The following is a 25,297-nucleotide window of genomic DNA, read 5'->3' as shown; positions in this document are numbered from 1 at the left end:
CTTCTGTAGTGTTGGGTTGGGGGGTTATAGATTAGTGGTAGAGCATTTAACATGTGGGTGCCCTGGATTTGTACCTCAGCCACACACGTGCACAAAATGAAAACATACAAAAATGATGACCCTTTCTTGCCCACACTGTTTGTTTGTTTGAGACAGGGTCTTGCTGTGTTAACCAAGCTGACTTTGAACCTGAGATCCCCTCCTCAGCACCTTGAGTGCCGGGTTCCAGGTGTGCGCTACCACACACAGCTCTACACTATAGACATTTTTGGATGAACATTTCTAGAGCTCTCTCTAAACGTCCATAATTTAATCATCTTTATATTACATTATCCTCTAACTTATTCCCTACTAACTGGCATGCCTTTAGTGTTTTTCCATAATAGTTCTCCTAAAGTTGCTCTACTCACAATAAGAAGCCCATAGACTCTTGTGTATTGATTGCTGAACAGGACTGTGATTCTGTTGCTGGGCTTTGATAGCTTTTGCTATAGAATGGCAAGGTCACATGAACATCTTTGTAACTAAGTCTTCATTTTTCCCTTAGGATAGAAGTGGAGTTACTGGTCAAAGGGTATGTATGTCTTTAAGTCTTTCTGAGTGGCCAGCAGCTCTGGTGCTATTTACAGACTAGTGTATCTCCATTAGACAGTACATTGGAGTCATAAAGAATACTTCAGAAGCAGAGATGCCCAGGACCAGCTCACAGAGGGTCTTATTTCATGGATCTGCGATGGATCCAGAATTTGTAGTTTTAAAAGATTTTATTCTTGTATGTGTATGTGTGGGTGCCGGGAGCCTGCAGAAGAGTAGTATGTGTTCTTCACCACTGAATGATTTCAACAGCCTGAGTTAGAGTTCTTAAAAGCTCCCCAAAAGTTATTTATATGCAGCAAATTTGATTAGATGAAAGTGGTAGTGTATTATTTTATTGATAATTTTCTTCTGAAAAATTTTCAGGCATTCAGATCTGGGAGAAGTGGCCCCAGAAGTAAAACCTTCAGACAGCCAAACATCCGTGGCAATCGCAGGTAAAACTAGACTTGGGCCCATTTTGAAATAGCTAGGTTTCGTCTGTCTGTTGGGGTTCTGGAGTCTGCACTCTTCCTGGGCTGGGGTTACTCTGGACCTCTCAAACAAGCTCAAGGCTTTGTTTCTCTCTGTAGAAAAGATTCCATCTTAAGATGTTCAAATCTTTGCGTACTTCATTGACGTTATTGTTTTTTTTTTCTTATAAAGCTGTAAGTTGTGCAAATACTAGACCTTTACTGGAGATACAGGTATACGATATGTAAATATTTTGTCCCTTTGTGTTTACCACCCACTCACTATGTGTGTGTGTGTGTGTGTGTGTGTTGTGTGTTTTGTTGTTGTTTTTGCTGCTAGGACTCAAACCCAGGGCCTCAAAGTATAGAGTACTGTATCGTTGAGTACATTCCCAGCTCTGCTTTTACTTTTTTCAAGACAGGGTTTCTCTGTGTAGCTCTGGCCTTCTTGGAACTCACTCTGTACACCAGGCCGGCCTCGAACTCACAGAGATTTGTCTGCCTCTGCCTCCCGAGTGCTGGGATTAAAGGCATGAGCCTCCAACACCAGGCTTTCACTTTTTTTTTTTTTTTTTTTTTTTTTTTTAAAGACAGGTTCTCACTAAATAGCTCTGATTGGCTTGGAACTTACATTGTAGACCAGACTGGCCTCAGACTCACAGAGGTCTGTCTGCTTTTGCTTCTGAGTACAGGAACTAAAGGTGTAGCCACAATGCCTGTCTATTTTCACTTTCTCAATATTTTCCTTAGATGCACAATGTTTTTACTTATCTTTTGCTTTTGTCAGCTGCCTCTTTAGTATCACATCAAAGAATCTAGCATGAAGTCCAAGGTTACGAAGATTTACTCACATGTCTTCTAAGAGTTTCATGATTTTGGGCCGTGGGGTAGGGTTCAAGACAGGATTTCTCTGTGTAGTTCTGATATCCAGGAATTTGCTCTGTCGACCAGGCTGGCCTTGAACTCAGTGATCCACCTGCCTCTTTGCCTCTGAGTGCTGGGATTAAAGGTTAGTGCCACCACCACCTGGCTTTGAGTTTCATGATTTTTAATTCTTACGTTTATATTGTTTATCCATTTTAAGTTAATTTGTTAATAGGGACCACCTATGAGCTTTAACCAGTATTAACAGCCTTGAGGTGTCACATGGTAGATGTTTATTTACTGCTCAGTAACAAATATGCTACGTCTTGATGGAAACTTAGCAAGCATGTGTTAGGTACTATAATAACCGGGAGAGAAGGATCACTTTGTTCAGTGAGAGTGCTTTAATACTCCACTGTTGAGGCTTATGTTGGGGGGTCAGCCCCCCTAAACCTCTCAGGATTTAGAAAGAAAGCTATAGCAGGTGAAAACTGACTAAAAAGGGCTGAGGGTAAATAAATTAACTCACATATGTTTATTTATTTCTCCTGTGCTCCCCCCAGTGCCCTCAATGTTCCCCTCCATGTTTCTTGCGGTTCCCTTTCAATGTTTCTCTTCAATGTTCCTCCCAATCCCAATGGTTTCCAGTTTATATATCCACACAGACATAGTGAACAATTCTCTGGTAAATAACAGTGATGCTAAGTATGCATTTCTCAGGGCTAGCAAGATGGATGAGGTAGGCACCAGTTGTCTTACTCCTGTCTCAGAGCGGGCATGGCTGTAGATACCTGCCCTGTGGATTAAATCAGTACAGAATCCTAAGAGGGGAAAAGGGGTTTTGTGTACTAACTGGTTAGGCTAGAAGTCTGTGATTATAGTAGAGAAAAACGCCGCAGTGCTGCTGCACTTTCTGAGCACTTCTGTTTCAGTGGTGGCTGGGAACACAGTATTGTGGTAACCACGGCAACCAGCATAAGCTGCAGAAGGAAAGCAGATGGTGCTTACCCCCGCCCCCCGGGGCCAACAGGGTGCACTGGGGGTGCTGTATCCTCTGGCACCCAGGTGAGAAGGCATTCCTTCCTCTGGGGCAGCTTTTTTTCCTGTATTTCTAGGGGTAAAGGCACAAACAGTTAATTTTCTAGACTAAGATCTTGTGTCAGTGAAATTGAGATGGAAGTAAGTATGGAATATTAATAGCTTGTTAGGGTAGAGCAAAGACCAGTAGGTTGTACTCTCCTGAGTTGGCTGTTGGAGATTTTAGGGCTGCCCAGACCTGTTTATCAGTAAAGGTAGATGTGCTATTCTCCCTGCTCAATGCCTGTTCCATTGAGGTTACCAAGTGGTCCAGAGCAAAGGTCCCTTCCTTGTCAGAAGTGCAGTCAATAAGGTTTGGTTGAGTGAATGCTTTCACACCAGGGCCCCATCCAATTGCCAGAACAGGAAAAGTCATGTCTAAGGGATGATTTACACACTGCTGGAATGTTTCGGGATGAGTCCCACTATGGAAAGGAGGAAGGCTATGGCTTCACAAGATGTTTACAGAATTGACAGCAACTATTCAAAAGACCGGTGTTCCTGAAGCTCTGCAGGTTGGGTTTCTCATTTGTGAGTCTGCCTAGTGGTCTGCTAGCTGCAGTTACTGTATCATGCTTGTGGCTCACAGCGCTCCACTTTCAGTTCCTCCACCTGGGCTTGGGACAGTTCTTACAGGATGTGAGTTCCATGGTAGAGGCTGGGCCATGGTCTGCCCTTGTGCCCCTAAGACCTGCTGTGTCGGGCTTACCCCTGAGTCACAGTCCTCTTCCTCGCCTTTCTGTTTTATTAAAACAGAGTTTGTTAAATTGCAAATATTGGTCTGAAACTCAGTGTAATCCAATTACTCCTTTAACTTGCTACTTTCCCGAGGGGCAGCCTAGGATTACAGACATGTGCCATCAGGCCAGCCTCTTAAAAAAAAAAACCACCAGCCTTGCATAGTCCTGTAATCCCAGCACTCAGGAACCAGAGCAAAGGGATCTCTGTGAGTGTGAGGCCAACTTTACCTCATAGCAAGTTCCAGGACTTCCAGAGCTACATGGAGACCCTGCCTCAAAAATAAATAAATAAATAAATAAATAAAACAAAAGCATCAAAACCAAAATTATATGTTTATTTTTCTGCATTTATGTACACTATGTGTGTGCAGTGCCCACAGAGGCCAAAGAAGGGTATTGTTTCCCTGGAACTGGGGTCATAGACAGTTATGAACCTCCTTGTAGGAACTGAACCTTGGCCCTCTCTGCAAGAGCATCAAGTGCTTTTAACCTCTGAGCTATCTCTCCAACTCCTATACTTAGCTATTATTTTCTTCTCTGGTTATTTTTTCTCTTTATACAAAATTTTGAATTCTTTGGGAAAAATTATTTTCTAGACTCTTATTTTCACTTTGAGTAAGTATGTTTTTAATTTCTGGACATTGTGATTTGATTCTTGAGTCCTTTGTGTTTTTATTTAAATCATCCTGTTTCCAATAGCCACCCCCCTTTATTTCTCTCTTTTTCCAGAAAAATTATCAAAAGAGACAGTTTAAAATGTTAGATTTATCCCAGCAGTTTGGAGGCGAGGCAAGTAGATCTCTGTGAGTTTGAGGCCAGCTGGTCTGCAGAACAACTAGTGCTATGCAGAGAAACTCTCAACACAAACCCAGAAAGGGTTATCTATTAATTACGGGGAGATCATAAGGTTGATTAAAAATAAACATATTAGAGCTGAAGCTTTCTTTCCAGTCTTTGTTTCTGTTTAAGCTTGGCTTATTCCTAACCTGGGGACACTTCTGCTCCTGAGTATTTGAGGAATGCTCATTGCAGTCCCAACAGTCAGCAGAAAGAAGCTGCTGCAGACTCCTTGGTAGAAAGGCTCTAATTGCTGATGAAGTGAATGTCTGTACCCTTTCTTTCTAGATTTGGAATGGAGAGAAATGGAAGGAGATGACTGCGGGTTCCATTATGGAGGTAGAAACTGTGGGACTTAGGACAAACTGGGTTGGGAAGGTGAGGGTATAAATGCAAAGTGAAAACCAGCTAGGCCTAGATGGTTTTATGTTGTTATAATTTCTAGGAATTACAGTTTTGGTTTTTAAAAAAGAGGGTTTGGATTTGTTTCCCTTAATTTACTTTCTGTCAGTCTATTTGACTTTAATTTCAAATTATTAGATTAACCCCTTTATTTTCCTTTGCTTTTTCTCATAGATGGTGCAAACGAGGCTCAGGACAATGACTTCCCAACAGGTATACATTTCTCTTTCCTTTTCAGCTTTCCATTCTATTGGAGGAAGGTACCCTATAGGTGGCTAATTCTTAAACTTGTCTGTATCAAATCATCTTGGCTATTTGACTCTAGACCCTTCTTGTCTATCACCCCTTTATGAACTATTAGTAATGTTGCTAAAAACCAAACCACTGGGAACTTACTATGGAGTAACAAGTTATTCCTTTAACTTACTTATACTGTCACCGTGAGTTACTGTCTTTGTGAGTGGAGGCATCCCCATGTATCTTATTTTTAGCAAGTTCCTGAAGTGATTCTGATGTCCAGTTAACAAAATTTAGGAACTCTACCAATAGCTTCATTTGCATATTGGCAAACTTGGGCCCAGAGTTGCTGAATGGTCTCCTAAGGGTATGAGTACATATGTAGAATGAGTTTACTTTTTTGTGGTTTTCCCAAGTTGCTTTGATGATCATGCTGTTTAAGCAACAATGGTTGTTGTATATTCCTGGCTTCATTTAGGCATAACAGGGAAACCTGAGTAATAGTTATGTAGATTTTCTGCCAAAGCACAGTCTTCCTGTGTAGTTTTTCTGTTTTTATTTATTTTATAATTATATTTATTTTGGGCTGGAGAGATGACTCAGTGGTTAAGAGCACTTGTTGCTCTTGCAGAGAACCTGGGTTTGGTTTATAGCACTAACTTGGCTATAAACCAAGTTAGTTTAAGTTAGTTATAAGTGGCTAATAGCTCTCTGTTACTCCAGTTCCAGAAGGATCTGATGCCCTCTTCTGGCCTCTTTGGGTACTGCATGCATATAATACACAGTCAAAATACACATATACATAAAAGAAAAATAAATCTTTTTTAAAATTAAAATTTGAGGATCTGTTTTCTCCTTCTGCCATGTGGATACCAGGAATCAAACTCAGGTCAGCAGGTTTGGAGGCAGTGGTTTATCTGCTGAGCCATATTACCAGGTCAGCAGGTTTGGAGGCAGTGGTTTATCTGCTGAGCCATATTCCCAGCTGGTTGTTCTGTCTTTAAAACAAATTTACAGCGTCCACCCCCTCCCCTCATAACTTCTCAAGTGATCCTTCAGCCATATTGCTGTAGAACTCAGAGCCCTGAGCTGGCAAGATGGCTCAGAGGTAAAAGTGCTAACTACCAAGCCTGATGACCAAAGTTTGATCCCCAGGACTCCTATAGGTTTTTCTCTCACCTCTAGACATGTGCCATAGCTCACCTGTACAAATAAGTTTAGAAGTCTGAGCCTTAAAATCAATGTTATTGGACACTGATGGTATTATATGCCTGTAGTCCCAAGGTAGATGCAGAAAGATTGAATCTATTCACAGATTTGAGACAAGACTGGGGAACACCATCCCCTCCTCCCCACCTTCTTCGTTAAAGAATAAGAAAAAGAGCTAGGAATATAGCTCAGTGGTGAAATATTGCCTAGCATGTTGGTTCCATTTCAGTACTGCAAATACATAAATAAATAAGAAGTGAACCACTTACATTGGGTATGAACATTGGTAAGTTGCCAGGCCAAGATCTGGATACAGTTAGAAATTTTATGATCATTAACTTGTAAAGTTTGCATTATACAGGGTGACATTCAGTGTCCACCAGGCATCAGTCAACACCAGATGTCTTATTGTCACTGCATTAGTCAGGGTTCTCTAGAGTAACAGAACTTACAGAATGAACCTTTACATAAATTATATATTAATATTAAATATTATAATTATATAAAGAAAAAGGATTTATTAGAATGGCTTGTAGGCTGTGGTCCAGCTAATCCGACACTGGCTGCCTATGAACAGATGGTCCAAAGATTGACCAGTAGTTGGTCAATCCATAAGGCTGGATGTCTCAGTCTTCAGTATATGCCAGAATCCCAAAGAAGTAATTCTAATGCAAGTGAAGAAATGGACTTGCTAGTAGGGTGAGAACAGCAGGCAAACAGCAGAAACTTCCTCCTTTCGTGTCCCTATATAGGCTTCCAGTAGAAGATTTGGTCCAGATTGGAGGTTGGTCTTCCCACCTTAAGAGATCTGGATTAAAGGTGTGTCTTACCACCTCAAACCCATAAAGATCCAGATTAGAAGTGGATTTTCCCATTTAAAATTAAGCAAAAAATTCTTTCAGGTGTGCCCTCCGTTTTTTTGGTTTTAGTTAAATTTCAGATGTAGTAAAGTTGATAACCAAAATATCCTTCATAGTCACCAAAACCCAAGTAATTATACAGGGAGTGATAGTTTACATGTACACTCATAACAGTTTTGAGACAAGAATGTGTCCCGCAGCCATTTAGTCCCAAAGAAACAATACAGAGACTTATATTAATTATAAACTGTTTGACTTATTAGCTCAGGCTTATTATTAATTAGCTCTTACAACTTAACCCATAATTCTAGCCAGACAGTGGTGGCACACACCTTTGATCCCAACACTTGGGAGGCAGAGGCAGGTGGATCTCTATGAGTTCAAGACCAGCCTGGTCTACAAGAGCTAGTTCCAGGACAGGCTCCAAAAGTACAGAGAAACCCTGTCTTGAAAAACAATAAATAAATAAATAAGTAAATAAATAAATAAATAAATAAATAAATAAATAAATAACCTGTAATTCTTACTTATGTTTAGCCATGTGGCTTGGTACCTTTTCTCAGTAATGCAGTCTCAACTTCCTCTGCGTCTGGGTGGTGACTGCATCTCTGCCTTTTCTCTTCCCAGAATTCTCTTAGTCTGGCTGCCCTGCCTATACTTCCTGCCTGGCTACTGGCCAATCAATGTTTTATTAAACCAATATGAGTGAAAAATTTTACAATGTATAAAAGCTTTATCCCACAGCAAACATATATAATGAGACTGTCTTAGAATATCAGTACTCATTGGGTGCGGTACTGTGCACACCTAATCCCAGTGCTCAAGTGGATGTATAATTTTGAGACCATCCTGGTGTGCATAGATTAAGTTTAGTGAGGGCTACGTAGTGAGATCCAGGAGTACTAGGACTACATAGAACAACCTGTTTGAAAACAAAAATAAAACAAGAATAAGAATTTAAATATATATATATGTTTATGTTTATATATATGTTTATGTATATAAACATATGTATATGTTTATATATCTTGATGTATGAATAAAGTTGGAGGTGTAACTTAATGGTAGAGCATTTGCCTGGCATGCAGAAGGCTCCCCATCTTCAGCACCACAAAAATCCGAAATCATAACACAAACCAGAACCCGGCATTACTGGTCTTGAGTTTGCAAAGGGGTACTGAACAAGGGTCTGTTTTCCTTTTAATAGTCTCTAGTTTATTAACAAAAATTAAACAAAAAACAAGAAAATATTTACCAAACAACCCAGAGTGTGATTAGAGGTTGTGCTCTCATGGGAATTTCCTGGTGACGTTTTTTTCCTCCTGGTCTTGAGGCAGGCTTTTGCTGTGTATCCCGTGCTGGTCTTGAATTGCATTAGTCCAGATGTTTGAGCTTCTGGAGTTCCAGGCGTGTTCCACCACGCCCCCAGATTCCTTGCTGGACTCGAGCATGGGGGTAGATACCTTTGTAGCTGGTCTGAGGACTGAGAAGTGGAGCTCAGCACCTAAGTAACATGTCTGCTCATTCTAACTACTTAGGTTTGAGCTCAGAGTTAAATATTGCAGACACCTAGAACAGCTAAGAGTCACTGCATTAACACGAACTCTTATATATATATAGTATACAGTATTCTGTCTGCGTGTGTGCCTGCAGGCCAGAAGAGGGCGCCAGACCTCATTACGGATGTTTGTGAGCCACCATGTGGTTGCTGGGAATTGAACTTGGGACCTTTGGAAGAGCAGGCAACGCTCTTAACCACTTAGCCATCTCTCCAGCCCCCAATACGAACTCTTAAGTCTTAAATGTAACTCCTCAGTTTCCTGGTTCTTCCTCCCTCCCTCCCTCCCTCCCTCCCTCCCTCCCTCCCTCCCTCCCTCCCTCCCTCCCTTCCTCCCTTCCTTTCCTCTCCCTTCCTTTCTCCCTCCTTATCCTCTCTTTCTGTTTCTTTATTTTTTTTCTCTCTCTCTTTTCTTTTCTTTAAGATAGGGTCTTTCTGTGTGACCATGGCTGGCCTGGAATGCTCTGTGAAGACCAGGCTAGCCTGGAATTTGTAGGAGATCTACCTGCCTCTGCTTCCCTGGTACTGGAGTTAAAAGCATGTATCACAATGCCTGACTGTAGATTCGTTTTAGTTATGAGTCTGGGTATGTGGATGTGGATGTCGTTGCCTGCAGAGGCTGCAGGATCTCTGGAGTTGGAGTCACGAGTAGAGTGAGCTACCTGAGGAGAGGGTCCTGAGAAATGAACTCTGGTCTTGTGCTCTGCTCTGGAAGAGCAGTGTGTACTTCTAACCATGGAGTCATCTTGCCAGCCCATCTTCCTTCCTACAGTTAGTGTCTTATATGTTTTAGTTAGGTGGCACAATTGATGGAGGATTTTACTTTCTACCCCAATCTTAGGTCAGTCCAGCAAAGCCTGGGCCCCCTGGGCCTGAATCCTGTTCTGAGGAATGTCCTCTCCAACTCCTTCCTGCTAGGCTTTTCTCCAGCTCTACCTTGGCCCTGGCCCTGACTTGAAAATAAAGGCTAAACATTTTTACTTCTTTTTCCTACAGTGGAGAGAAGCAGGCTTCAGGAAATGCTGTCCTTGTTGGGACTGGAGACGTACCAGGCACAGAAGCTCACCCTCCAGGACTCCCTGCAGATCAGCTTTGACAGCATGAAGAACTGGGCTCCTCAGGCTCCCAAGGACCTTCCCTGGCATTTCCTCAGGAAGCTGCAGGCCCTGAATTCTGAAGCCAGGAACACCACTATGGTGCTGGATCTGCCTCCAGATGCCTGGCCTGCAGAGAAGGCGAGCCAGATGGAGGAGGAGATGATGTACTGGGACCCGGCTGAGGACACCGCTGATGACATCTACTCCTTTTCTGAGCTGCCCGTGCCTGACACTCCTGTGAACCCACTGGACCTCCTCTGTGCCCTCCTGCTGTCTGCAGACACCTTTCTGCAGCAGGAGGTCCTGCTGAAGATGTCCCTCTGCCAGTTTGCGCTCCCGCTTGTACTGCCTGATTCAGAAAACCACTACCACACTTTTCTTCTCTGGGCCCTGCGGGGCGTTGTGCGGACGTGCTGTTTCCAGCCCCCACGGGGCCTTGGGAGTTTTCGAGAAGACAGCGTGGTCCTGTCCAGGGTGCCCACCTTTGCCTTCGTGCGCATGGATGTCAGCAGCAACTCCAAGTCCCAACTGCTCAATGCCATCCTCAGCCCGGCTCGCCGGCAGTGGGACTGCTTCTGGCATCGGGACCTCAATTTAGGCACTAATCCTCGAGAGATTGCGGATGGGTTGGTAGAAATCTCCTGGTTTTTCCCCAGTGGTAAGGAGGACCTGGATGTTTTCCCAGAGCCTATGGCCTTTCTGAACTTGAGAGGTGACATTGGGTCTCACTGGCTGCAGTTCAAGCTCTTGACAGAAGTTTCCTCCGCTGTGTTTATTTTGACTGACAACATCAGTAAGAAGGAATACAAGCTGCTGTACTCCATGAAGGAGTCAACCACAAAGTACTACTTCATTCTGAGTCCCTACCGAGGGAAGCGGAACACAAACCTGCGCTTCCTGAACAGGCTGATCCCCGTGTTGAAGATAGACCACTCTCATGTCCTTGTGAAGGTCAGCAGCACCGACAACGAGAGCTTTGTGAGGCGGATTCGAGCAATTATATGCAGCGTGGCACGCTCTCCCTGCAGGAGGCTGTCTGTGGAGGACATGGCACATGCGGCACGGAAGTTAGGCCTCAGAGTCGATGAGGACTTTGAGGAGTGTCAGAAGGCAAAGGACCGGATGGAGAAGATTATCAGGAAGATCAAGGATGTGGATGCCTACAAGAGAGATGAGCTGAGGCTGCAGGGGGACCCTGCAAGGAAGGCAGCCCAAGTCGAAAGGGAGTTCTGCCAGCTCCAGTGGGTCTCAGAGCCCCCAGAGAAGCACCGGGCTGAGCTGAGACGGCGGGTCCTGGAGCTCCGTGTGCAGCAGAATGGCCAGGAGCCCACCTCAGGGGTGCAGGAGTTCATTCTGGGGATAAGCAGCCCCTCCCTGGGTGAGAGGCAGTACTTCCTGAGGTGGATGGAGTGGGGGCTAGCTCGACTAGGCTCGCCACGGCCAAGACAGCCTCCAGAGACCCTTCTCACCCTGAGACCAAAACTTGGTGGGGCCTCAGACTTGAATGAGCCCTTCTGGCCTGAGCCCTTGGGAGTGGAGCACTTCCTGCGGGAGATGGGGCAGTTCTATGAGGCCGAGAGCTGCCTGGTAGAGGCCGGGAGGCTGCCCGCTAGCCAGAGGCGTTTTGCCCACTTTCCGGGCTTGGCTGTGGAACTGCTGCTGGGTGGGCTCCCTCTGGAGCTGGTCGATGGGGCCACCCTGAGCATCCCTGTTCGCTGGGTCACTGGGCTTCTCAAGGAGCTGCATGTCCGCCTAGACAGGAGATCTCGACTAGTGGTTCTCTCTGCCCTGGGGGTGCCAGGCACAGGGAAATCTACACTCCTTAACACCATGTTTGGCCTGCGGTTTGTCACAGGGAGGAGCTGTAGTCCTCGGGGATCCTTCATGCAGCTCCTCCCTGTAGCTGAGGGCTTCAGCCAGGACTTGGGCTGTGACCAAATCCTGGTAATAGACTCTGGGGGTTTGATCAGTGGGGCCTTGCCCTCTGCTGGAGACAGGTTCGAACTGGAGGCTTCCTTGGCCACGCTGCTAATGGGGCTAAGCAATGTCACTGTGGTCAGTTTAGCTGACATGAAGGACATTCCGCCAGCTATTCTTCATGCTTTTCTAAGGCTAGAAAAGACAGGGCACATGCCCAACTATCAGTTTGTCTACCAGAACCTTCATGACCTCTCTGTCCCCAGCCCCAAGCCGAGAGACAGGAGGCAGCTCCTGGATCCGCCCAGCGACCTGGGCAGGGCTGCTACCCACATGGAGAAGCAGGGTAGCAGCTTCCGGACACTGGCAGGCCTGGCAGAGAGGCAGCACGTCTGGCACATCCCAGCCCTGTGGCATGGAGCACCACCCATGGCCACTGTGAGCCTGGGCTACAGTGAGGCCATTTTTGAATTGAAGAGATGCCTGCTAGAAAACATCAGGAATGGCTTGTCCAACCAAAACCAAAACATTCAGCAGCTCATCGAGCTGGTGCGGAGGCTGTGAATGTCGTGAGGGTAGGGCCTCCTGCTGTGGTCTGTTGGGCCAGCAGCCAGCAAGGCTGGCTTGGCACCTGAGGGTTGGCTGGTGCTTGCTGCACCTGAGAAGGAACACTAGTGACAGACAGGAGTTAAGGTCCTCTTCACAGTGTTAAGAAGCAGTCTCAGACTGGCTCAGAAATATTGAGAATAGAGGCCCAGGGCGGGGTGATCAAAGCAGTGGCGTTCTCTGTCCCTAACCCATGTCGAGGCTCCTGGAAGTTGGCCCTCTGGGTAGCTGCTCCTTCACTGGTCCCTGAAGTTAGGGAACAGCTCCCTTAGTCACAGCAGGGACTTAGTCGCAGACAGGGATGTTGCGGGTTGTTCTGAAGAAGCAAAAGAGGCTTTGCTTCCATTCAGTCCACCGGTCCTTTGTGGACCAGCCTTCAAGGTTTCGGTGATGTGGCACCGAAGTGCAAGGCACTGCCATGGCACTGAGCTTACTGGTGTGTGAAGCGCTCCCTGACCCTTGCCCAGGAAGTGTTTGTCAGTCACCCTTTTGTGCTCCAGCACTTTGTCACACTTTCTCCTCAACACTTCCTGGCACATTGTCACTTGTGTGTTTACTGTCTGCCCCTCGACTGTGAGCTGCTTGAGGGCAGGACCTAAGCACCATGCAGCTCTGGGTCCCTAGGACCTGGCACACATAGGCGCTTAATAAATGTTTGTTGAACTAATGAGTTGAATGAATGCTCCAATGATAGTAGCGTGTAGGTTTTGCCTCTCTGTGCCTTCATTGTCCTTGTGCTCAGGACAACCTTTGCCTGAGGAGGGGTCTGGGAGCAGGCTGTTGCCTGGGGATAATGCCTCATAGTAACTTTTCAGCACTTTGGTCCCTGCCCCATATGTGGTTGACAGTAGGAAGTCCCAGACTGCCGTCCCTGCATGGCAGACATGAGTACGGAGGACCTAAACCCTCCCCAGCATTCTGACCTCTCTCCGCAGCAAAGTAGCCATCCTGTGAGACAGGTGCTTGGTGAGGAACGGCCTGAAGCTCGTCCTCTCTGATTCTTCAGCTGGAATCAGCCGGTACTCCGCTGCGTTTCAGAGCCCCACTCCCCTACATCTCAGGCCTAGGAGTTTCTGCTTAACTGTGCCTTGTTGCTGAGGCTTTGGGGTTTCCTTTTGCTTGTTTCTTGTCAGAAGTCAGGCAGTGGCCTGAGAGCCTCCCCTGTGTCCCTTGATCCGGTGGTAGGTCTGGACATGTGGGCAGAGGGAAGCCATCCCGAACCGTGGCAAACCTGCTGTCAGACCCGGTTAGGAAAAGGGGACTCGACCTGCCCAGAGCATTAAGATGACCGTACTGTGCTGATTCAGTTGGAAGTAACAAACCTTTTTTTACCTTAAGATTCACTTCCGCCGGCAGGGCATGGTGGTGCACACTTTTAATCCCGGTACTTAGGAGGCAGAGGCAGGTGATCTCTGTGTGTTTGAGGCCAGTCTGGTCTACAGAGCGAGTTCCAGGACAGCCAGGGCTACAAACAAACAAAACAAACAAAAACCAATCAATAAGCAATAATAAAAACAACAAAAACATCCCCCCCACCTTTCCTACCAGAGTCACAGAAACTTCCCTGGCACCTCCCTGCACTGCAGGAATTTCACCCAGCATTCCTAGCTCCAAATTTACACTTATGCACAGGAAATACCTCTCAGAATCGTTTTGTACAGAGGGCCTGTGCGGTAGCTCAGTGGGCACAAACACTTGCGACAAAGCATGCAACTTGAATTCAATCCCCGGAACGCACATAAAACTGGAAGGAGAAGCCACTCCATAAAGCTGTCTGCTGACCTCCACACATGCCATGCCAGGTTACCTCCCCTGCTCATCACACATCTAACAATAAAGCTACGGCTTTCACCTTCAGAGTCCCACTCTTTCTTTTCTTCTTTTTTCAAGACAGGGTTTCTCGGTGTAACAGCTCTGGCTGTCCTGGAACTCACTCTGTAGACCAGGCTGGCCTCGAACTCACCGAGGTCTGCCTGCCTCTGCCTCCCGAGTGCTGGAATTAAAGGCGTGCTCCACCACCATTGCCGAGTCAGAGTCTCACACTTACAAGTTCAAAGTTGTTGAATTTCAACCAGTATCCTTAAAGATGGTGTCATATTGTTCCTAAAATCTGAGACAAGGAAGTCAGGATTCATGACAGTTGAGAAAAAGATTCTTTAGCTGGGATTATTGGTGCATAGCTGGGGTGCTAGTGTTTGGGAGACAAGGATTTTCAAAGCTCAGGGTCAGTCTGGGTTATACAGCAAGACTCCCATCTCCAAGAACATAAAGGTTTATACAGCAAGACCCCCCCCCCCATCTTCAGGAACATAAAAGGTGTTTTATACATGAAGTCTGCCCATAGCCCAGAAATAAAATTCAACTGGATTCCTAAGATTTATATATATGCAGAGAGTTTTTAGTTTTATAACTTTCATTAGAGTTTCAAAGGGACAGGGTATGGGGCTACATATCTGTATTCTGAGCATTTGGGAAACTGAGGAAAGAGGAGAGTTCAAGACCAGCTTGGGCTACCTGGTGAGACCCTATCTAAAAATACCTCGATTACTCAAAAGGCAGAGGCAGGTAGATCCCTGTAAGTTCAAGGTCAGTCTGGTCTATATAGTGAGCTCTGGACCCTGTCTCAAAACAAAACAAAAAAGGCTAAATAACATTAAACTTATTAATAAAGTTACTCCATATATCATCAGGACCCATCTGCTTTATGTGTCAAACCTGGACAACAAACTAGTCTCGGTGAGACATTCTGGAGGCTCCCCTGCAAGCAGGACATGTTAGAAGAATTCTGTGACTGTTAGTCAAGCCGAGACCATCAGAACAGAAGAGGTCAGCCTGAGCTGGGTGACTTCCAGGAAGTCACTTCTCTGCTCACCATGCCTATTTTGAGGGCTAACGTTTCTAGCCCAAGACCTAGGAGAGGATTTCCAGGACTTTGGCAGCAGGTTGTTCAGCCTTCCTATTGCCCTTGGCTCCGATGTCAAGAGAGCATTCTCGGGGCCCTGGAGCTGAAGTTAAGTGTAGTGTGTGCTGAGCCATATACTTGGCCTGGTTTCCCTGAGCCTCCACAGGAAGGGTGAGGTAGGAGGCTGCACAGGCTTCCTGTGGTGCTGCTTTCTGCTTTAGCTTGTGGGCTTCAGTGGTTGACTTCTCAGGAAAAGCGCCGGAGTTCTTGTTTACTGACTGGGTAAGAGGAATTACCAGGAAGCAGGTTTACAAAGTGAGCATCAGCCCCTCTGAACTGACTTCACTAGGTGGTACAGAGCAGCACTGGCTGGATTGCATGGTGCATTTGGGAGGCCAAAGTGAAATGACCATGAACTAGAGACCAGATCGGGCTCCAAGGAAAGTGAGAAAAACACCTTCCTGGACTCTAACAACTCCTTGTGTTCTTGGCTGGATTGTTGCTCTTGCACAAAGTCACCCCATAGCTCAGCCTTTGAACACTATTGCTTATGCAGGGACAGACAGATCGTTTTTAAGACACCTGGACTGCAGCTAGGGCCTTCCTCCACCCAGTGGACTGGGCAGAAAAGTGCCACAATCTTTCCCTCAGAAAGGTCTGCAGATAGCTGTTTGGGGCATCCTCCCAAAAAGATGAGTTAAGACACCAGTTCTTGGGCTGGAGAGATGGCTCTGTGGTCGGGAGTGCTTGCTGCTGCAGAGAACCCGAGTTCTGTTCCAGCACTTACATGGTGGATCATAACTGATGCCCTTTTCTGGCCTCCCACCCAGCACCAGGCACAAATACATGCATGCAGGCAATAATCACACACATAATCATCGTTCCAAACTAGTTCACAACTCCACTGCAAGCTGTCATCTCTGCGGGGATTTCCAAAAGCACCTGCGCCTGCTTTCTCACGGAGATGAGGCTGGTGGTTCTGTCTTCTGAGCGCGTAGACCGCTGGCTGTCATGCGAAGAACAAGAACTCATATCAGAGAAAGCAATGCATCCCTCCAGCTTGGCCTTCAGCCTGGGGAGGTATTGTGGCCATTCATGTGGGGATCGCTCCTAACAGAGGCTGTTCCGTACCCAGCAGCCACTCACCTAGCCCCAAAGGCTGGGGTCACCCCCTCATACTAGCTTGGTTCTGAATTTTCACTGTACCAAAGTGATTCAGGAATCCCAGATACAGCAAGAACGCAGGTTCTGAACAAGGCCTGCACCTGGCTACTGTGTGAATCTGGAGCCTCCACTGTCTCATCGGTAAAGCCTGGAGATACTACTTCAGCATGATGTCTGGGAGGAGCAGAGTGCATTAACACAAGTGCATGCTGTAGAAGAAATAGCTCCCTTAGAAAGTCCCCGCCTGGAGCTGGGGCGATGGCTCAGCGCTTAAGTGTGCTTTCTTCTCTCCCAGAGGACCTGCACTTGTAGCATCCACACCAGGCAGCTCACAACTCCCTAGCTCCAGGGGATCCTACATGTTCTGGCTTCCACAGCACCTGCACACACCAATGTTAAAAATGAAATTTCCACTGGTTGGGCTGGGGAAATGACCCAGTAGGTAAAGTGTTGGCTGTGCGTGATGATGAGAACTGGAAGGCCTACAATCCTCAGAAAAGCTTGTCATTCCATTGCTTAAGGGAGGGAGATGGGCCTGGCGAGGTGATGCATAATGCCGAGGCAGATTGCTTCTGTAGGTCAGTTAGAGCTTCACGTCTCATACAACAACAACAAGACAAAAGGAAAAGACAGGACCCCTGGAGCAAGCTGCCAAGCTAGACTGGCTGAGTTGGTGAGCTCTGCAGAGGTTTGGTTACTATAGTGAGGAGTGATGGAGGAAGCCGCCCCAGCACGATGGTTCTTCAATAGAACACATTTAACTGTTTGGAGGGGACACAGAAGCCAAGCAGTAGTCATGCCCTGCTCATGTAGCTAGCCCCACCTCAGTGGAGTTTATGACTTCACTTTTATGAGACTCAAGGGTAGCCCAAGGCTCTGCTCTCTCTCGTCTTCAGAGGCCAAAGAGAACAAAAACAAAAGAAACCAAAGGCCCAACTAGTCAGCCAGACTCAGGACACTTAACGTCTCTGTGGGAATATGGTATTAGTTTTCCTGGTTTTATTTTTTTCTATTTTTTAATTTTTTTCTATTTTATGTGCATCGAGGTTTTGCCTGTATGTATATCTTGTGTGAAGGTGCCAGATCCTCAGGAGGTGGAATTACACAATTGTGAGCAGCCATATGGGTGCTGGGAATTGAGTCCAGGTCCTCTGAAGAGCAGCCAGTGCTCTTAACTGCTGCGCCATTTCTCCAACCCCTTTCCCATTTATTTTCAAGTGCTGGGGAGGGAGCCCAAAGCCTTACACATGTGCTGTACCACTGAGCGCCACCCCCAGTCCACAGTAACCATTACTGACCCCATTTTACACATGAGGAAGCCTGGACAGAGGGAGGTCGTCCTTGCTCACATTATACAGCGAAGAAGTGGGTTCAAGTTTGGATCTGGGCAGTTCAGATGCTGGATACCATCTCTCACTCGATGTTGGAGCAAATTTATATAATTTGTCAAACTAAAAATCCTCACACTTTATGCAAACTTTAAAAAGGAAAACATCTAAGAATTATTTAGGAAAAACTGCAAGATTTTACGTTTGCAAGTGACTGGATATGGAAAAAGGCCACGCCCCTGTAAGTCAATTATCCAATAGCTGAGAAAAGGCCACGCCCCTGTAAGTCCATTATCCAATAGCTGAGAAAAGGCCACGCCCCTGTAAGTCCATTATCCAATAGCTGAGAAAAGGCCACGCCCCTGTAAGTCCATTATCCAATAGCTAAGACAGCTGGAGGCTGCAGTCTAAAAAACATCAAGAATAAAATACTCCCAGTGAGGTCCAGATGAAGGACCCAGTTTCAGTGGTCAAAGAAACTTTAACCCTCAAAACAGACGGGAGCCGATGGACTGGTCGCTCTACATTTGCCTCGCTGTCATTGTGGGCACTAACCATCTATTTCCCACCTGAGAGGTCCAGGTCCAATCTTTTTCCCTCAGGAAACACAGGTGTGCGTATCCCACCAGTTGACCCAGGCATATCCCAAACAGTCAAATGTTGGCAGTTTCACACAGTTCAGGCAGACAGACCCAATTCCAGCTGCCAGTCATTAAATGCGCTCCTGTTTATACACGAGAATAGCCTTGAACTCAATGCAGTCCTGTTTCAGCCTCCCAAGTGCTGGGACTGTAGGAGTAAGCCACCAAGCCTGACTATTAAAAACCTTCCTCATCCTAACAGCTCAAAGAAGTGGTTATTTTTTTAAATTTTTATTTATATATGTGTGCATGTATGTGCGTGCATGTATTGCGTGCGTGCATGTGTGTGCTAACTCAAGGGGCATGTGAAGCTTTGTGGGGGAGTGTCTTAGTTTCTGTTCTATTACTGTGAAGAGACATCATGACCAAGGCAACTCTTACAAAAGAAAGCACTTAACTGGGAGCTGGCTTGCAGTTTCAGAAGCATTTATCATCATGGTGATGGCAACACACAGGCAGACAGCTACAGACACTGTGCTGGAGAAGTAGCTAAGAACTTACATCTGATCCCCAAGTTGTAGCCTGGGGTGGGAGCTAGTGGGGCTTTTGAAACTTCTAAGCCCATCCTAAGTGACACAATGAGGCCACACCTTTTAATCCTTCCCCAACAATTCCACTTCCTGGTGATTGGAACCTAATGGGGCCATTCTCATTCATACCACCACAGGGGGGTCCTCTGATCCTTCCAACTTTTACAAAGGCTCTGGGAATAGAACTCAGAGCAACAGGCTTGGGAAGCAAGTGCCTTATCAGCTGAGCCATCTCACTAGCCCTTATGGGTGAGATGTTCCATTTCTACGTAATGGAACCCAGGTTTAACTGTACAAATGTAACATGTTTGCCTCTTAGCGAGTGCAAAGTCAAAATAAATATAGCCAAGATATAAGAGTAGAGAAAGATTTATTACCTGTGGCCAAACAAAGTGGTACATACCTCAGGAGTTGGAAGGCAGATGCAAGAGGATTAGGAACTCAAGGTTAGCTTCTGGTACACATTGAGTTCCAGACAAGTATGGGCTACAGGAGACCATGTCTTGAAAACCATTGCCTACCTACAAGAGGCAAGGTAGCATCAGAGTTATTTCCAAAGCAGTGCCCTTCCTGAACAGAGAACCTGGACATATTGTTACAGGAATTGGCTTAGTCATAAGTACTATCAGAGGAGTGCATTCCCAATCTGCTTTTTTAGGTTAGTTTTGAGACAGGGTCTTTCTGTGTAGCCCTGGTGGCCTGGAACTCCATATGTAGACCAGCCTTGAACTCGTAATGAATTCATCTGCTTCTGCCTTCCAAGCCGTAAGATTAAAAGTGCTCACGGCCACTCCCATTTTAAAGTCCTAGGTAAGAAGGAAAAACAGTAGACATTTATTTGGGTATGGTTAGCCAAAAGTCATGGCGCATAAGCTTAAAAATGTAAAGTTTTGGATAAGAGTGATTCATGCACACTCGGCTCGTTTCCTGAGCATTTATCTGAAATAAAGGAAAGGTGCCTTTTTTTCTTTTTTTAGACAGGATTTTTCTCTGTAGATCAGACTGACCTCCAATTCAGAGATTTGCTGACTTCTGCCTCTTGAGTGCTGGGATTAAAGGCATATATCACTAAGCCCGGCTGGAAAGGATGCCTTGAAGGTGCTGTTTAAAAGGCGTTCGCTTCTGAAGGCGCTTGCCATTCTTAGTAGATTTTGTTATATAATGAGAGTGAGACAGCAGAGTCCATCCATGTACTTACTTTAGAACAGTGAGTTCTAAAATAAAATATCCACGGTGCTATCTGCCCCCCCCCTTCCTTTAATAATTTCTGGATACCAATTACCTTTGTACCCCTCTAGTTTGAGCATTAGCAGGTCCAGCCACATCCTCATAAATCTCCTTGCCCTTTAAAAACTGTCTTCCTTGTCTGGCTCTGCCGCTGAGACGCACCCTCAATATAATGCCTCTCTTTCCCCTCATTTTAAAAGATTAGGAGTCTGCCCAGCAACCTTTTCTCAGGGATCTGCTCAGACGACTGTATTTCCAGGTCAAGGGAGGCTGATGCTGGGGTTGCAGGCAAAAACGCTGGCTCGGGTGGGAGCACGGAAGCCTCGCCGCCTATCACCTGCTCCTTGAGAGTTAAAACCTCATGTTTTATAGCATTAAATTCTCGCACTTAAAATTCAGCAGACTAGCGAGTGGCACCCCGACCCGCCCACGCCACACCCTCTCCTTCGCCCCCGCCACGCCTCGCTCCGCCCCCGCCCGAGTTTCTCCTATTGGTTCTTGCCCCTCGGCACCTCCTTCCCGCGGCTGCGCGTTGGCGCGTCCCGCTCTGCGCCGGTCCAACATGGCGGCGTCCGTGTCCGTCAGCTGTCTGGGGCGGCGGGTGAGTGGGCTGCGGGCGGGCGTGCTGGGGGCGCCGCCCGGTGTCCGCTCACTCTCGGTCTCTCCGCAGGTGCTGGCGTGCAGCTGGGAGCTGCCTTGCGCCTGGCGCGCCCTGCACACCTCCGCGGTCTGCGCCAAGGTGAGTGCATCGGGCCGTCCCGCCGGCTGGGGGTTTGGGGGAGGGGGCCGGTTGCCCCGTGATCGTCCCTTTGCTTCTAGAACCGGGCGGCGCGAGTCCGTGTGGCCAAGGGGGACAAGCCGGTGAGCTACGAGGAGGCGCACGCCCCACACCACATTGCGCACAGAAAGGGCTGGCTGTCGCTGCACACAGGTGAGGGCACCCGGGACGGATCACCATCCGGTCTGACTGAAACGGTGGCACGGGTGACACATTAACCTGTTATTTAAGGCAAAGATCTGAATTTTTGGTTAAGGGGGTCGGGCGTGATGGCGAACGCCTTTAATTCCAGCACTCGGGATCACTCGGGATTAGCCAGGGTTACGTAGTGAGACCTTGTCGCAAGAAAAAATATAGTTAAATAAAATAAAAGTAAAAGACATCTAGTTATGGGGCTGGAAAAGTGAGTGGAGATTAGTAAAACGCACTGTCGCTCGCGCATGAGGACCCGCCCTGGCTCCTCAATGTAAAACTGATGGGTCTGTGATCACAGCTCAGGGGTGCGAGGATGATGGACACAGGCCGTCCTTGGAGTCACTAGCCAGTCGGTCTCGAAAGAGCTGCTGTCTTGCCAAAAAAAAAAAAAATAGGTATCAAATAAATAAATGGAAATGGAGAGCGACAGAGGACGCATTGGCTGTAATCCCTGGTTTCCTTCACATGGCCATCGAGGAGCACACCTGCACGCATTACAGCGTGACCCACAGACTAGGATGCTGAAAGGAATTTGGGCATTCCTTGTTCAGTGAGAGTTCAGGTCTCCATTGAGCCTCCAGAGGACGCAGTATTTGCATGCCTACAAATAAGATTTGACATTACTTATAGAGATGTGAAAGAACTCAGAGGCGAAGAGGTAGTGGAGTCTGCGCAGAATCCTAGACCTGGGAAGAGAGAGCCCTAATAATGCAAAGCACAGACTCTGCACAGTCGTATCACACTCGGTCTTCGTTACTCACCCGTGTTTGCAGACGTCTATTTTCTCACCCTCTCCTCCTGCTTTTCTTTATTCATTTACATTTCTGTATGCATGCTGTGTGTATGTGTGTGTGTGTGCAATTTGTCACAGTCAGTTCTCTCCTTCAACCATATGGGTCCCAGGGATCGTTACCTGCAGAACCATCTTTACGTGAGTCAGGCAGTGCGCCTCAGGCTGGCCTGGAACTCCCATACTCTGCCTCATTTTTCTCGGTGCTGTGTGTATGCACCCTATCATCAGCCGATTTATTTAATTTTTAGATACTGGAGTTTCAACTCCCGATCCTTGTGTGCATATTTAATAATCTGTATATATGGTATTCCTATGTAAAATGTCTATACCTGTGTTTGTACATGTTCATGTGTGAGTTCAGGTGTACATGTATGATGCTGCATGTATGTGAAAGTCAAGACATCTCAGACCAGTGCTTACCTTCATCGTGTTTGAGACAGGTTTCTTTGTTGTCAGCACCTGTGTGTGCTAGACTAGTTCGCATGCTTCTGGGGATTTTCCTGCTTCTGCCCTCTGTCTCAGTAGGAGCATGGGGATTACAGCTGCTGGGTCGCACTGTTGAGGTAACCTGTGCGTGAGCTCTGGGGATCTGAACTCAGGTCCTCATGGTAGTACAGTAGTCTATACCCCTGGTGAGCTGTCTGCTCGGCTCCTCAGATTAAAATTCATCTGTAACCTCAAAGTCATCCAAGGTCACCTGGGAGTGGCAGAGCGAGGCTGACCTGTGGGTTCCCAGATGAGGTAGAACAAGCTTATGTGGTTAAATGTACCCCTTTGGTCTGGAGCCATATTTCAAACACTACTGTGCCTTATGTTGGGGATATGACACTTTGACCCTGAAATGCTGTCTAGTGTTCCCGTGAGCTGTAGTCGACTGGCATGCCTTGTGGAGAAAATGTTTGTTAGATAAACTTTACTTGGGCCTGAGTTATCGGAGCTCAGTATTAAAGAGTGAACCATATATATTAGCAGTGCCTTTAAATAGAAGGACACATAAAATTAGTTATGTTTTAATCTGTTGATAAAAATGTTGTAACTAGAGGCTTGTACAAAGCTTGCTGTGAATGACCACTGGGGGCAGTGGCTCAGAACTCACTAGCTCAATGTGTGATGGTGTAGATAGCACATAACTGTTGTGAACTAATGAGAGTGTGTTTGTTCAGCATGTGCATTCTTGTCTTGAATTAACGTTCAATAGGATGCACATGTAAAACATTTAAAATACAGTTTCTTGGGTTTAGTGCCGAGCCCCTTCCATCCCAAGAGAAGAGGTAAGATACACCTTTGAGCCCCTGAGGTCAGAGTCTCTGAAACTATACTGCATGGCTGCGGGTACCCAGATGCTGAGAGCTGCCGTGGGTGTACACAGCAGATGACAGCTAGTATTTAACAAGTCGACCCACCAGACGTATAACTTCCTTTTGGGGAGCCTCACCTGGTGAAGTTCATGGGTCACTGGTTGTGGAAACCTGTTGCTCTTGTCTGTAATTTTTCTCATGTACAACTTCATTTCTTCCCTAAGAACTGTTCTGGGTGTTTTCCCACTGCTTGTATGTTTATCGCATGTATATATTCCATCTGTTGGGCGTACATACAGCTGTGGATGGTCAGGAAGATGATTTCTGCTTAATCTGTATAATTCTGATGAATAGAAATAATATTAGGATATTTTGCATTACTCAGGCTGACATAGGAGTCTCAGTCACAAAGATAACCTTTTACATAGACAGCTAACTTTAGACTCCAGAACAAATTCATAGCAGGCTGGTTGCCCCTAGAGACAAATGCATGAGGTCATTTCCCCAGCGTTTTGCTGATTCAGGGTCAGAGCTTGAAGCAACTTTAGTAGACAGCTCCCTGCAGCAATGGACTTTCTGCATGCATTTCCTATGACTCAAGGTCCAGCTAATTAACTGTACTATTAATTCTTGAATTCCAGTGTCATTTTTTTTGTCTGTGAAAGAACTACGCGCATGGCCAAGCATTACTCACTGGCCAGTCAGTGTAACCTCCCTAGCCTAAGAGAAACTACATGACTTACCATGTGTTATGAGAATGGGTCAGGCCCTGAAAATGTAACATAATTGTCCAGAGTTTGACAGAGTGGAGGAAGGGTTTAGAGAGAGCGAGAGAGAGATGGAGGGATATAGAGCTAATCGGAGAAGCTGCCATGTGGATCAGTGGCAGGGTGTCTGTCTGCTGTGGTTTGTACTCCAGGCGTCTGTTTGTTGAGCTCCTGTCTCCACCTGTCATATTGCTGTAAGAGTGCTGGGCTTACAGATGTGTGTGATTGCACCTGTTTTTGTGGGGAGGTGTGGACTAATGAGTTTAATGGGTTACTTCATGGATGAGAGTAGAGGGACTCAAAGGCAGCTACAACACTGAAAGTGCATCTGGCTTCTTAAGGTATGCTTTGGGGGTTGAACTCCGGTTGTTAGACTTTCACAAGTGTTTTTACCTGTTGAGCCATCTTGGTATCCTTGTGCTTTGAATTTTAAGATGTTAGTCTTCCTCCCTCAGAAGAAAAGGGAAATGGCTAGGGCAAGGGATGGAACTGAGTGTCCAGACCTGTTGAGTGTCAGGTCTGGAGTCTGCACCTGGCTGACTCTTGTATTGCATCCTCTCCAGGTAACCTGGATGGAGAAGATCATGCTGCAGAGAGAACACTGGAAGATGTTTTCCTTCGAAAATTCATGCTGGGCACCTTTCCAGGTTGTCTGGCTGACCAGATCGTTCTGAAGCGCCGGGCCAACCAAGTGGACATCTGTGCCCTTGTCTTGAGGCAGCTGCCAGCACACAAATTCTACTTCCTTGTGGGCTACAGTGAGACTCTGTTGTCACACTTTTACAAGTGTCCTGTACGACTCCACCTTCAAACTGTGCCCTCCAAGGTCGTGTACAAGTACATATGAAAGGCGCTATCTCTTAATCAAGCTGGAATCTGCAACGATCCAGAAAAGTGAAATAGATCTCGGGATGGCGGCATCAACTCTAAGCTGCTGTTGAATAAAGACCCTGCTAATGTCCCTCTCTGTCTCTTTTAAAGATTTTACTTTTAGTTATATGTGGATCGGTGTGTCTGTGTGTTCATGTGAGAGGAAAACATTGGATATTCTAGGAGCTGGAATCACATGACTGAGCTGCCCAGCGTGGGTGCTGTGTTGGGGTCTAGCCTGGGCTGGAGACTGCCTGGAGGTCTTGATGTTGGGATGTAGGCGTTTTGTCCCTCAGCCGGGGTGGTGCCAGCTATGGACTGGTGCCAGGGCCTGTAGTGTGGGAATTGGTACTT

General features: G+C 46.5%; 2 protein-coding genes across 4 annotated transcripts in view; both read left to right on the top strand.

The window, feature by feature from the left end:
* Urgcp (upregulator of cell proliferation) overlaps positions 1 to 13,117 on the top strand; it is a 28,795-nt gene extending 15,678 nt beyond the window's left edge. For 2 of the 3 annotated variants that reach the window (XM_085692160.2, XM_048450046.3), the window contains exons 2-6: positions 548 to 574; positions 961 to 1,031; positions 4,853 to 4,903; positions 5,141 to 5,179; positions 9,827 to 13,117. In XM_085692160.2, the coding sequence (XP_085548286.1) occupies positions 548 to 574; positions 961 to 1,031; positions 4,853 to 4,903; positions 5,141 to 5,179; positions 9,827 to 12,408 (2,770 nt within the window). In that variant the 3' untranslated portion in view covers positions 12,409 to 13,117. The remainder of the gene's footprint in view (positions 1 to 547; positions 575 to 960; positions 1,032 to 4,852; positions 4,904 to 5,140; positions 5,180 to 9,826) is intronic. The other variant, XM_085692161.2, reaches the window with a different exon arrangement.
* A 7,637-nt stretch (positions 13,118 to 20,754) lies between these two features.
* On the top strand, positions 20,755 to 25,034 carry Mrps24 (mitochondrial ribosomal protein S24). The gene is made up of 4 exons (XM_048450045.3): positions 20,755 to 20,843; positions 20,913 to 20,981; positions 21,062 to 21,173; positions 24,637 to 25,034. The coding sequence occupies exons 1-4, from the start codon at positions 20,805 to 20,807 to the stop codon at positions 24,918 to 24,920; spliced, it is 504 nt and encodes a 167-aa protein (XP_048306002.1). The 5' UTR covers positions 20,755 to 20,804; the 3' UTR covers positions 24,921 to 25,034.
* Positions 25,035 to 25,297: the final 263 nt, after the last annotated feature.

The sequence above is a fragment of the Myodes glareolus genome, chromosome 8, assembly GCF_982192425.1.
Source record: "Myodes glareolus chromosome 8, mMyoGla1.1, whole genome shotgun sequence".
Lineage (NCBI taxonomy): Eukaryota > Metazoa > Chordata > Mammalia > Rodentia > Cricetidae > Myodes > Myodes glareolus.
This window is presented reverse-complemented; position numbering and strand designations above follow the sequence as displayed.